The sequence below is a fragment of the Dermacentor silvarum genome, chromosome 2, assembly GCF_013339745.2.
Source record: "Dermacentor silvarum isolate Dsil-2018 chromosome 2, BIME_Dsil_1.4, whole genome shotgun sequence".
NCBI lineage: Eukaryota > Metazoa > Arthropoda > Arachnida > Ixodida > Ixodidae > Dermacentor > Dermacentor silvarum.
In genome coordinates, this window is record NC_051155.1 from 154,272,301 (window position 1) to 154,286,669 (window position 14,369).

The 14,369-nt window shown below is 47.8% G+C and overlaps 1 protein-coding gene across 1 annotated transcript; it reads right to left on the reverse strand.

The window, feature by feature from the left end:
• Positions 1-479: 479 nt before the first annotated feature.
• On the reverse strand, positions 480-5,568 carry LOC119441139 (uncharacterized). The gene is made up of 2 exons (XM_037705821.2): positions 5,485-5,568; positions 480-2,500 (listed from the first exon to the last, which is right to left on the reverse strand). Exon 2 carries the CDS (start codon positions 2,468-2,470, stop codon positions 1,130-1,132), a length of 1,341 nt encoding a protein of 446 aa, XP_037561749.1. The 5' UTR covers positions 2,471-2,500; positions 5,485-5,568; the 3' UTR covers positions 480-1,129.
• Between the last annotated feature and the right edge of the window lie 8,801 nt (positions 5,569-14,369).

Sequence of the window (14,369 nt, forward strand, 5' to 3'; positions counted from 1 at the left end):
TTGTCACATCCCGTAATTTTTGACACAAGCTTTCCTTGAAAGGCCAGTGCCTTATGCATCAAGCCTGCGTAGAGAGTCTAACGATGGAATACTGGACGAGTATTCTCGTCGAATTCTCGACGAATTCTCGACGAATTTTCGACGAATACTCGGGAAGCTTCACCGGGGATTCCGACAAACTAGAGGCTAACAGCTAACTTTGCTGTAAAATTATTGCTATACGCTCCGAGTATTTTCGGCTTCCGAAATTCAAACGTTATTGCTGTTGTTGAATGCCAACAACTTATTGCTACGTCTTTTGTACACAAATTAACTACGTAACCAAAAGTTTTTAAGAGAGTTGAGAAAAGATTGACCAAACTGCCTAGTTTACTGGCGAAGCTTGTCACGCTAAAGCAGTTATGTCGCGCAGTTGTCCTACATTTGCGTCACTTTTTCCAAGCGTTCATCGAACGCACTTCACATACCTGCCTTATTAGGACAGCTGCAACAAAAGTAACACTGTTCTGTGCTTTGTATCTCAAGAGGAGAGAACGTGGCACCCTTTATTGGTATCATTTGCTCCGTGAGCGGTGACCGACTGAGGGTGCATGATTCAAAGCAAGTGTGCAATTTAATGGAGCTGTCCACCTTACTCGGGCTACCAAGACAACTCGGGCAACCCCGCCATACAAGCCGCGATGTGCCAGGAATTCCGCCGCGCAGCGTCACGACTCCGGCTCTGCTTTGGCTTCCAGTGGAATCCTGCATGTCCTTACCAACCTTCTCAAAATTTTCTTGATTGCTAGCCGTCAAATAGCGTCGATGTCATCGCCAATTAAGCAATCACTGTCGTTAAGCACATCGATGACCTGTTGTGCGATGATCTTGATGTCTCGGGTGATATGGGCGACGACCTCACTTCAAAATCATACTCGACTTTGTCTTCCATTCTCAGGGCCCATACAGTTGTCAGAACTACAGTATGACTGTACGTGAACATGATACGAGCTTCATTACAGTCTGTCCACTTTGAGCTGTCTGTCCACATTGAGCAAAACAAAATAAAAGGAAAAGGAGTCAATTTCATGAAGCCTGTCCAGGAGACGTATTCGGTCGTTTTCAGAGCTTAGGGTCCGATAAAGTGCTGTCAGGGTAGAGTGACGCGGCCCTGATTGTCGAAGCCGGCGCTCTGGCTGCCATTTCTCACCGTGAACGCCTCTGCGCTGGCGCTGATTTTCTTTTGTCCCATCTTCACGAAGAAGAATCTAGCGGGGTCGACACTCAAGGCGATTTTCACAAGCGGTGTGGATACCGAGATGGTTCCGGCAGTGGGCGAGGTCCAGACGACCCGCCTGCCCGAGTCACGTGACACCTGGACGTCTCCCCATGGTGTCTGCTTGATGCGGACGCCACCGACCAGCCAGATTTCATCGCCGTTTCGGGTGCTCCTCTGCCTCGCCTCCCTTACCAGGCGAAAACATTCGCGGAAGCGCTCCGTCCCCTGTTCCGGGTTGGAGTGGAACACGCTTAGCGGGAGGTCGTAGAATAGGTTCCGGAATCTCTCGGTGGTCGACTTGGTTCCCGAAGCATCGACCAGATAGACGAGTCCATGGTTGAGCGCCGTGAAAGTCACTCCTCGGCCGGAGACCTTGGCCAACCTGATGCCCGAGACCATGTCCACGTTTTCGCCCTCTTGAAGCACACGGCCGCAAGGGTGGCATACGCAGCTGGTTTCGCCGGAGGAGTTGATGGCCGCCGTGCAATGCATGGCGAAGTTGACGACCCGCACGGAGCCGTCCGTCGCGATGTCGACGCGTATGGCATCCTGCAGGATCACGGACACGGTGCCGTAGCTGGTCACCACTGGACCATAGTAGTCGTCCGGAAGTTCTTCCCAGGGTTCTTGGAAGACGGGCTCCGGGTCCTCCTGGGCGTCGCCGCAGCCGCCTCTGCTCATGACGTGGCGCGGCGAGTCGTCGCCGTCGGCGGCGCCGGGATGCGGTTCGCCCGTGCCGCTGTCTTCTTCGTCCGCTCTCTCACGAACGTCGAATCCCCGCACCATGGAAGCATGCAGGAACCGAGCGTAGTCCATTTGCTGCTGTGCGTCAACGTCGTAATCGTAAAGGACAGGTTCGTCCTGCAAGTCAAAACCGCCCGCATCCGCGTACTCGGCCGCGTAGTAGGCGTCGAAGATGTCCCCGTTTTCGTCGATGACAGAGCCGTAGGGGCTGAATGGAGACATCAGCTCAGGGAAGCCAACCATAGGAGGTGGCAGATAGAGGAACGGTGGTGGCACCATACCTGGCCACGGCATTACGTTCCCGTTAAAACTGTCGTCGGCCCCGTCTCGGTCGAAGCGGCGCTCGTATTCTTCATTGCTCCCGTGCGGTGGTGTGCGTCGAGGGCGTTGATTCTCTCTCTGGCGCTGTGACTGTTGGTTACGTCTGCCGGGGCCGGCAGTGGCAGTGTGACGCTGGCGGGTGGCCATCGCGGTGAGAGCGTCACACGTCCCCGTCGCCTGCGCAAGCAGTACGATTGAGTGAGCATATTTCGTTAGATTCGAGCAACCGGAAAATGCCGCTCGGGGAATCTGGGGGCGAATTCACGAAGCTTTTGTTTCGAGAGTACTCTTTGACGTTACACGCCAGCACCATCATTGGTTGGAATTTTCGCTTATGAACTATTCTAACCTAAGCGTTGTATTTATTATTATTATTATTATTATTATTATTATTATTATTATTATTATTATTATTATTATTATTATTATTATTATTATTATTATTATTATTATTATTATTATTATTATTATTATTATTATTGTGTATCTAGGGGCTCTGGATTCAAATATCCAAAACTTTCCTTTCGTAAGGGCTGCTTGTTATTGGCCGGCCGCTTTTGCTAAAGATATGAACGAATTCAAGATTGACTGGATTTTGTCTTAGCGAACAACCCTAGCGCAAGAACGTTTTTGTGAATACGTGCCTTGGTGCGTTTCCGAGGCCTTGGTTGGGATACAGTAACAATTTTTTTTTTTCAATGCTACTCCCTATAGCGTTTCGTCAGTTATCCGAGTGGCGCTCCACCCCTATTTTCACCGTTATCCACAGGCAATGAACGGTGGTGATAATAAATGAATAGATTCAAGTGGAAACTAGGAATCCTTGCATTATGCCGGCCCTGGGCAAGACGTAACATAATTATGAGATAGGTTACGTACAGGGCCCGCCACTTTTAGGGTGAACACCTCATTAGCATTCAAGAGTCTATAGCAGCTGATGTTCAGCACAAAATAAAGAAAACGATTATTTCCTTTATCGGTATCATCATTCGGCGTCGTATTCGGCACATTTCCCCCGTGAAGTAGATGTTTAAGTTATACCAGCCTGAATACTAATGAAGCGTTTCCACTTACACTGGACCACCCTGTACATCGCCGTGACCTGCAGTATGACGCTGTCTCCGACCGGAGGGTGCATCTTTTCATCGCAGCAGGCTAATGTTTCTCTAAGCTCAAACATGAATGTCCTCGTCCGAACTCGACGTTCAGACTAACGTAATAAATGTAACACAATGGCAGCTGCAGCGGCTTATACCAATGTTGCTTGAATGACATCTAATTTGTTTAATAACCCGCTGTAGAAGCTGATATAGAGACGTAATTAATGGTGAGTTAATAAGTTAACAGATAATGACACCAAGTAAACCATACGGTGTATTACGTGTCTTGACTGAAATTTGAAAATGATAAATAAAGTGAACGAAAGTGAACGAAAAGAAGTGGCCGCAGGTGGGATACGAACCCACGTCTTCGCATCACGCGTGCGATGCTCCTACCAACTGAACTACCGCGACGCCATTGTCCCGTCTCCTTTCCTGCGTGTTTGTGTGTACTAGACCTATGCCCTTTCTTGTCATTAATTAATGGTGATGTCATTCATGAGTCCGAAATCAACGCAACCTTATAGTGGAGTAAGTTATGCGAAGCTTTAGCTTCTTCCTACAATGTGTGTGTCTTCTTACATTGGATGAGCAACATGAGAACAAGGTTAGAACAGGAGCCAACGTTTCGACAAGTGGACTTTTATTTTTCACATGTGAGAAAATTAGGATTTAAGTGTCCACTCCGGAGAGCAAGCCCAGCAAACTGGATCAAGCATAAATCCAGCATGATCAATCAATCAAGCATGAAGACTTAGCGGGGAAAGGTCTCGGCGCCACACTGACAATAATTGGCAAAGAGACGGCGTGGAGCGGCACATGGTTGGATCCGAGGTGAAGTCGCTTATCGTTTAACCATTCGTATGAACTGATTTGATAAAAGCACATATGGACGGCGCAGGTCATACGAACAGTCTTAAACAGAGCTTGTTTTGGAATGCCAGCATAATGGGTTGTAAATGCAGGAGCTTTCGAAATACACAACTTCTTAGAACGTACTTGCGACGCGTTATCCGCAGCGGTCTCTTTGTGCATGACTATATACGGTGTTCTGTTTATGAGCAAAATGTCACGGCCTTCGTACGCCACATTGCGATGTGCGAAAAAAAAAACCCAGGTGGTAAAAATTAATCCGAAGTCACCCACTACAGCGTCAGTAATGAACCACGCGTGCATAGTCGGGTAAGTAAAACCTCAGAATTCAACTTCCGGAATACTTTCGGCGGGGTGTCGGCGCATCCAATTAACGCTGCACTGTGCCGACACTCTAATTTTAATCACCGGTACATAGAACGCTTGTTCGCTCGGTTACTGATCTTGCAGAAAGCATGACCATGGTTCAGTGTCAAATAGACGCGTCGACTTCCCGCACAAAACACAAAATGTGCGGTATATGCGGTCACTGCTTAATTCGATGCACTCTTCGATCGACGTACCGTGCTACGACCTAACGATAGTAAAGATGCGTTTGCCTTCACACCGATGCGTTAACGCAGTGTTAACGAGAGCTGTAATAAAGTGTTCATGTTTGTAGCCAAGCATATTGAATATCTCAATGACCTGCAAGTCTTAAGAAGGCGCGATCGCGACTGAAAAATCATTAGGCTTTAGCGAAGGCGTTAGCGCTCAACTAAATTCGTTTAACAGCCAATAGAAACTAGAGCCTATGTTTACAAAGCCGATCTTACACTACATACGTTTGTAAGAACGAGCGCCAGCCATTAGTGACTAGCGAAGGTGACAGGCCAACGACAAACAGCTCTCACGCACGAAAAAAAAAAAAAATAACGTAGGAAAAGTAGGCTCGAGAAGGAACGCTTGAGCGTCTAAATACGCCTCTGACAACGCGATCCATACGTTTGAACGCATATAGGTTTACTTCAAGCCTAGCATAAGCTTCGCTCCTGCCCTCTCGAGAAGATTGAGCAGCGCGCGGAAATGCAAAACCCGCTTATTTCACCTTCCGACCCGAAATCTGCGCCCAGGAAACAAAGTGGGAAGCTGTAAATTGTTCGAGCGAACGCTGACGGGGAAAACTAGAGTGAGAAAAAGGTCACTTACTAAGCCTAGCGGCGCTCCATGGAGAAGCTTGAACTGGTTGCAACGGGGCGAGCAACGCTTCTGGTCAGCCTCTCGGGGGAAGAAAAGAAGTTCACGCGCGGGCAGTGCGCGGGTTCAGATATAGAAGAAGCCATCGTGCTGTATTCAATAATTATGTTTTTTTTTTCAATCATAACGCAGCGATGCCACACGAATCAGTGCTCAAGTCGTTATGGTTGACCTCTAACCAAGAGAGTTAGAATTCGCGCAAGAATAGCGAATTGCACTATACTTCGCTAGGCATTTTCGTCTTCCTTGCCCAGAGGTACTATGCAGGGTTTCTAGATGAACAAATGTCTTATAAGCAGTAAGTGGAGGCCTGAATTGCGCAAACATTTATTGCGAAACTTGGAAAAAAAAACGTGAAATGCTGACGCGGGCGGTACGATTTAAATGTCTCGTTTAGGGGGTATATGGTTTTCATCAACTGGGACAGAGATTGCTTTCATCGTAAAATGATCACCGCGAACAGCAAGTGGAGCTGATGGCAGGTTATGACGTCTTCGGAGCACAAGAGAGCTCGAGAGAGAGAGAGAGAGAGAATAAATATGTAAAAAAAAAAAGGAACGGCAACTTGACTGGTGCAAGAAGAGAGGGTGTATGAGATCTCTAGGTATGTCGCACTAGCTAGGCTTCTCATGTGAAGCTCCACAGTGCAAGAATGGCGTTCTTTTTCTTTCTTTTTTTTCTGGATAGGCCCGGCCATCGCATGCGGCCCTAGTTTGGGGACATGCTTTTTCTCATCTCTTTCAATCTCCCAGACTCTCGCGTTCTGATAGTGGGTGCTGATCAGCGGGGCAAGTGTTGCAAAGCGTATTTGGAGGTGGTAGAAAACGTTTCTCGTATCGGCACCGTGCTACCACGTCTTCTGTGACGGTGAATTTTAATAACAAGCACTCGGATTCGTAAAAAATAAGGGCGTACGTAGTTGTCCACATAATTATTGCGCATACCCACAGTCTTGTATTGGCTTGACTCGATGGATGGATGAATGTAAAGCTTTATAGAAAGTCCTGAGGTACCCGACTCAGCGCGCAGCGGGCCGCTCCCACGTTGGGACAGTCAGGCCATGCCCGACCGCCGCATCGTGGGCCCTCTGGACAGCCCATAGTTGCGCCCCGTCATCGGGGCTCTTGATAGCGGAGAGCCACTTGTCCTCATTGATTTGTCCCGTGCCTCGCAACCAGAGGCAACGCCAGAGCATATATGGTCTAGGCTAGCGAAGTCATTGCAGTGCCTGCAAGAACTACTGGTATAAGTGTCGGGATAAAGCTTGTGTAATAAAGCCGGGCTGGGATACGAGCCTGTTTGCAATAATCTGAGGGTCAATGCCTGCGCTCTATTTAACTTCTTGTGAGGAAGGGGAAAGTCTCTCCTCCCGAGATAAAAGTGCTGCGTAATTTCGTTATATGTGGTCGGTTGATCTCTGTTCTCCACCACTGCGGGCCGGCCGGGGAGTTCTCCATGGTCGCGGAAAGCGAGACCTCGCGCCTTGGAGTGGGCCAGCTCGCTGAGGTTTGTGGGGCCTTTCATGGTGGATCCTATATGTGAGCGGGGAACCACGTGAGAGTGTGCGTGGTGATGGTTTTGCCGTCGAGGATGCGACAGGCTTCCTTACACACGGCGCCAACGCTGAAGGCGCGGATGGCTGCCCTGGAGTCGCTGAAGATATTGGCATGTTTGTCGTAAAGGAGGGCCAATGCAATCGCCACTTGCTCGGCCGCACATGACGACGGTGCTTCGTACCGAAGCTTCGTTAACGGTCGAACCCCTGTGGTTTGTCGACACTACTGTGCAATTTTATTGCGATAGCAATTATATGGACACTCAAAAGCAGATTTCTGCCGTCGGCGTCGCCGTCACCGTCGCCGTCGCCGTCGCCGTGAGGTTCCGTATGACGTCAATGGAGATGAAATCGTGACCGCGCGCCGCCGAACGCTGTATGTGCGAGTGAAAGGGCACGAGGGACGCGCTCTTTCACGGGGAGTGAACGCACGGCGGAGAACAAACGCGCGTTCCGCGCCGTGCTTGCTTAAGGGCTGCAGAAGTAGGCGTCTCTTTCCTCCTTTACAATCACCATATATGTGGAGCAAACGCGCCTTCTTCCGATGCGCGAGAGGCCGTGGGGGAGGGAAGGAAGGGGGAGGGAAGGGAGGCGACGTTTAGCTGCGGCACCAAGTGCCTATTTATATCAGAGGCTCCGGCAACAGTCACCAACGCCGCACGCATTTTGAGCGAACGCGGGCAAAACGCTGACGGCGTCGACAACAGTTCTGCGCGTTGCCGGTGCTGCTGCATGTCCAAGTTTATACAGCTGATAAAGCTAATATCATTACTCCGTATAGCTCTCTACAAATTTGCTATCGCAATTGATGCTTCACCTTTCAGGTGAAACTGCGACAACTTTTTGCTGTTGCCATATTGGGCCGCGTCAACGAAGCAGCTGCTGCCAGAGAGTTCTGTCGCCCGGCGTAGGAGCGCCACGGCCCTTGCCTTCCTTCTTTTGACGTTGCGCTCGGGATGCATATTTCACAGGCCGGGGGATATGATGATATGGTCTTTCTGCTTAACTCGAAGCTCTTTTTTTTTTTTTTTCATCTTGTGGCTTGTCTTGAAAAACGGTGGGACAGATCACCATGGCCCTGCGAGCAGCAGTAGGAAGTCACGCTCGCCATATGTCGCATCATTAAAGGTCATATAGATGTAATGGACAAAGCAAAACACAAAGACGCACACAGGCACTGATTTCCAGCTAACTTGGACGCTGTTGGGTGGTCTTCAAGCGTGAACCAAATCACCGAAACTGTACGAATTATCTCCATTAGCAAGGTGCACGTTCATACCCACTCGGACTCAGAAATGCGGGGCAGCATGTGTACCGCAACACATCGATATCTATCGCCTCAGCGCACATATACAAATGTACAGTATATTCACGCCTAATGTTAAAGGGGCTCGACGCACCCACGCTGTAAAACGGTTCAAGTAATTAAGATCATCGTCTTAGGCACATTGAAGCTTTCACAAGAAATATGAACCCAACTGCGTCGTACACCAGGCGCACCTTGTCTAGCGACTCTTGTGGAAGATAGCTCATATCTGTAGCCTTCCGAACTGTGTTGCGTGTGGCATTCAGCATCATGATGGGTCGCACTGCGCGCTTTGATTTCACTTGTCTCACCGATCTTCATTCGGAGTATTGTGTTGTCTATTTTACTAGCTGTACTATAGCCACGACTAAATTCAGAAAGCAGTGTCCCAATGTATAATCGTACCTTTGTAAATTAATTAGAGTGATGCTGCTAGTCCTATGCTATGTTTCAGTGGATGGATGGGTATTTGTACCAGAAACCTATCCACATTATGGTCGGCTGCAAATACAAGCTAATATTTATAGATACCGCGCAGATCTTAGAGTAAAAACTGAAAGAGAGAGAAAAAAAGGTAAAGGAAAGACAGGGAGGTTAACCAGACATTATCTCCGGTTGGCTACCCTGTACCGGGGGAGGGGTAAAGGGATTCGACAGGAGAGAGAGAGAGAAGAAAAAAAACTGAAAATGAAGCAAGAAAATGCGAGAAGGAACATGCGCGACACCATCGGAGAAAGGGGGTTGAGGCGGTAGCACAGAGTTAAATAAAGGATTAGATAATAATCTCACGTCACCCTAGATATTCGTGTGCTATATTCCGAGCGCGATATAAGCCCAAAATCATGAGTGAAGATCACATAAACCTTTGCCTCAAACGTTGCGCTGCACCGGCTTGTCCACCGCCATCTCTGCCGCTCGTTCCCGGTCACCCCTTATCTCCTGAACGAAGAACTAGTCAATTAACAGTTCGCTTCTTCTCCTGTCTGTGCCTCAAATATCTTACGGTTTGTATGTATCGCACAGGCCTTAGCAAGCTCCTATAGACATAGTCATCAATACCAGGATGGTCTTCTTGGAAAAGCGGTCACCTTCTACACGTACGGCTGTATGGAAAGACTTGAGGAATCAACTTGCATCATCGTTCAGCTGAGACCATGAATGTCTCTAGGAGTAGAGCTTGTACCGTCAGCGGTTTAGTGATGCTTCACACTCATGTGTGCCTGCATACGAAACACAAAACATTTTCTACTTTGTGCACTTCGTGCGACCACACCTGTAAGAGGAATCTGGCGTGAAGTCCCTAGGCCACGAAGTTCTAGAAATTCGCGTAGTTGAAAACGACTCCACTGAAGGAATCACCAAAGTCTGCAGGTTAATTTTTTCCACAAAAAAAAAAAGACCGCACATTTGTGCGACCTTGCGGAATAACCCATAACCTTACCCCTACATTCGGAATATAAGCATGGTGACTCGTTTATGTATCGAGGACACCACAGGCGTCTTACATAACGCATGAAAATTGGGATAAAATGTCGGCTCACTAATTATTTACGAAGCTCCTCACTAATTTAGAAACGCTAACATTCGCCACACATTGCACATAACACGCCCAAGTTTTCACCATATGTAGGCACGTTGTGACGTAGAGCCTTTTCGGGACATTCATAAACACAGCGGATAACAGCCGTGCAACGCATTCGAGCACTTGATGAAGGAATGAAGAGCTCGGAACGCAGAATCTTGCCGATGCGATTGGCATGTTCTCAACTTTGTATGTCGCCCTACGCATTACCATAACGTTCTCCTTATTTTCACACAGTATAAACAAAGTAGCTGAATTAATCCACTGAATACTTCGGGGAAACCGACTACGAACGTCATATAATGCATGAAAATAAAGTAATAAAAACAAAGAAAGGTTAACTAGTTATTTGCGCAACACATAATCGAGCCAGCAACGTTGAAGTTTCACTACACGTTACATCTAACATAACCCTCTGTTTTCACCAAATGAAAACTGGGTGTGACGTAGAATTCTCTCGCCACACTGGGAAACATAGCTGATAATGGCCAAATAACGGTTTCGAGCGCTTGTTTAGGAAATTTGTTGGAAAGTGTGTAATTACTTGCGCTGTAATGCGCTGTTTGAAATTTTGCCCACGTATCACGCATAATATGCATCCTGTTCACTCACAATGTAAACTTTGTGTCACGTTGAGTTCATTCAGGACATTGGGCAAACTTCCTGTACGGTTCGTAAAATACGCTTGTAAAGCTTTCGGCACACGTCACCCATAGCATGGCGCCCATTCTGTACAAGTATAAAATTTATGCCACCTTTGCTTCTTTCAGGTCGTCGGGGAAACTGTGAGCATTTTAATAACGTCTCTATACAGCAAAAAAAAACAAGGTATGGTAATTGTAATTAAGTGAATAATTAACCAGCACACTTGAAACGTTTCCATTGTATTTCTTATACTCCCCACACTTCCTCTAATTGTGGCGTAGTAGGCAGCGAGCTTGATGAAAACACGAACACACAAAAGAAAAATGAAGCGCTAAAAAAATACAGTGATTCTTGGGTATCCTCATTTATTTTGTCCATGCTTTTTCACGTGCACTCCTATAACTAATTCATGACTTACCAACTAGCTTATCAGGACGTCTCAAGCTCTAAATATAAACTCCGTGAATGGCCTATAGTTCTCCCAGGACACCATTAAAACAAGCATATGAAGTTCTCAGCGCTTCTAGTAGCACTATAGTTCCTTCACTAAAAGCACTTGCAGAGCAAAGTCGAAAACAATATGAACATTTAGCTTAGTATTTATTATATTGGTATAAACTGCCCGTATGCCGCTAGAAATGAAGATTACTTAGCTAAATTTCTCTTCAATGAGCATTTCCTTCGATTATCAGCATTCGCAGAAATTAAGCGAAAATACTACAATATTGAGCGGAGCACGCCCACACGGACAATAATATAAGCAGCATTTAGTCAATTGAAAGAAATAAAGAGGTTAGTCACGACATAAAAGAAATCTCAGATGTGTGCGGCAGGTGTGGCCATGACAAATTAGAGCGCAGGGAGGGGGGGGGGGGAGGGGTAGGTATTGGCATCGCTTTCCGTCATGTCACGAGAGACTTGTAACCTCAAGACCGGTTTATATGGTTTAAAAACTAAGCAAACAAAAAAGCCCGCATGGAGAAATTACTCAACAATTGCTTCAGCGAAAATCGGTGTAAGCATGTTTTAACTGCGTCTTCAAGAAGCTCTTCTGAGATGGCCGCCGCAATAGCGCCTCAACAGGAGTGAGCTGCCGCGTTAATTCATCCAAGCAGCAGGTCAATAGCATGCATTCATTACCAGAAGGAAACACATGTGGACTTCAATATTTAATTACACGCACATGGCTGAAGACCAATAAACTTCGTTTCGTTGGAAAGCATAGTAAATACAAGTAAAATAAGTTACCGAGCCTTGACTCGGCCACACGTCAGTCACTATGACGCACAGTTTCAAAGCAACACCAGACGGCCTCGGACGTCAAATCCGGCTCGCTGGCGGCCGTTTCTCACAGCTAGCTGCTCTGTGCTGTCGTCCAGCCTTTTCTCGCTCACGCGAACGGAGAACTTGCCGAGGCCGTATAGGTGACGGTCATCTTGAAGAAAGGGCTGGTCACCGATCTAGTTACCGCCGAGGGTGACGTCCTCATTACTCTCTTGCGTTGGACGCGATGCACCCGGACATCACCGATTGGCGTCCGATGGATGGCCATACTGCCGATCAAACAGATTTCGTTGCAGTTTCGCTTGGCTGTACGCCTCCTGCGACTGGCGACCTGGCGGTACTGGTTGAAGCACGCGATGGCATGCTCGAAACTGAATGGGGATACGCGTAACGGTGTGCGACAACACAAACAGTCGAACCACTTCACCGTTAAAATGGCTCCCGTCGCACTGACCACACACAGGGGCCCATCGTCCAGAGGCGTAAGCGTGACTCCCAGGCACGTGGTTGTGGTCGTCGATGACATGCGCGACTGCGGTCGTCCAAATATTTGATGGACGCTGTGTAGATCTTGGATAAGCTGAACACAGTAACGGCTTGGTCCACGAAAGTTTTGAGGCGTGTTGAGTGTCTCGGCAACACTGACAGCGTGCCGCAGCCGCAGCAGGTGTGCTGGAGTCCCATCCAGCAGCCTTTCCTTGGTGTCATATGGGCCCAGCTGCTCCTTATTGCAGCCCTCAGTGCTCCGAGTGGCCGCCTTGTCCTGCTGCCCGTTATTGTGGTCTTTGGTGGCGTTCATTACGTGCAGTGGCGCATCGTAGTAGGCACTGGAGTCCGGCTCATCCATAATAATTCCTTCTTCCTCCGAACACTGCGGGAACGAAGAGTACTCCAACGGCTTGGTCATCTCGATGCCGCAATCGAAGACATCAGATATTACTTGCGTCTCGGGTTCGCCGTTGTCGACGTACTCCGTCGGGTTCATTGCTTCGGAGGTGCTGCCGCGCATTCCGACGGCGGAGCTGTGCTGGCCGAGTGCAAACAATGAATCGGGCACGTCGACGTAATGCGAAGGCCGTACGTGAACCAACGGTGTTGGTCCTTTAGCAGGCCTGGATGTGGGTTTCTCCCCGAAAAACGCGTACTCGGTCCCATTTCGATGTCCTTTGTTTTCAAGCTGGTTGTTGACTTCCGGCAGCGGTCTACTTCGTTTATGATGTGACTGTGCATTGAACTGACGCCTCGGCTGTTGACGATACATTTTTGCAACCATGGTGGAGTCTGCCTTGCCTGAAACATTGAAAACAAATTGTATTAGAGTGCATCTTAATGCTTGGAAGTATGTTGAATTTAGATAGTTTGCATATATTCATTTCCTTATTTTCTTATTGATGTCGCATGACTAGATTCTTTGTAACGAGCCGTATATATGTTCGAGACCATGAGAAAAGAAAGGGGCAAAAAATTACTTAACATCAGCAGCCGTAGTGTGGGGATGAATGTGAACTAAAGGAAGTGCAGAGGGGACGCCATTCTACCTTACAACGGGAAGCTACCTAGATTGCCATTGGCCATGTCCTACTTCTATGGACTCCAATCCCCTTTTTTTCAGAATTGTAAATTGTGCTTACGCTGCAAGAAATGTTCGTGGGGCAAAAATTTATGCTCAAAGAACGACAGCAGTAGCCAGTTCGTGTAGTACGTAGTATCTACAAAATACTATTTATTTGAACGCACTTTGTATTGCATGCTAAAAGGAGGCGGACAAGGTGAATGATCAAACTTCGGGGTCAATTGTGAATTCAGGTTGGCCAATCGTGGATGGAGCTAACGTAAAAATGCTTCTGTGATCACGACCCAAGAAGTGGTACCCCAATCCGGAATTGAACTAAGTGTTTGCTGAAAGAATTACAACACGGCGTGAGGGTTTTCTTTTTTCGATGTCTTTTTTTTTCTACGTAAACTTCTATGTCATTCAAAGTGTGAACAAGTGTCGACAAACCTGTGCGCTACCTTTTCATCTCATATTGGGCCATAAAGGACAAACAAGAGTGTCCAAGAGCGAAGCTCGGTGCCGCTTGCCATGCGCTTCGCAGACGACCTGTTTGATCGTTGTTGTTGTTAGAACGTTTATTAAAAAAATATCGCAGTTTCACCTGAAAGGCGAAGCATCAATTGCGATAGCAAATTTGTAGAGAGCTATACGGAGTCATGATATTAGCTTTATCAGCTGTATAAACTTGGACATGCAGCAGCACCGGCACCACGCAGAACTGTTGTCGACGCCGTCGGCGTTTTGCCCGCGTTCGCTCAAAATGCGTGCGGCGTTGGTGACTGTTGCCGGAGCGCTCCCTCTGATATAAATAGGCACTTGGTGCCGCAGCTAAATGTCGCCTCCCTCCCCCTCCCCCCTCCCCTCCCCCACAGCCTTTCGCGCGTCGGAAGAAGGTACGTTTACTCTACAT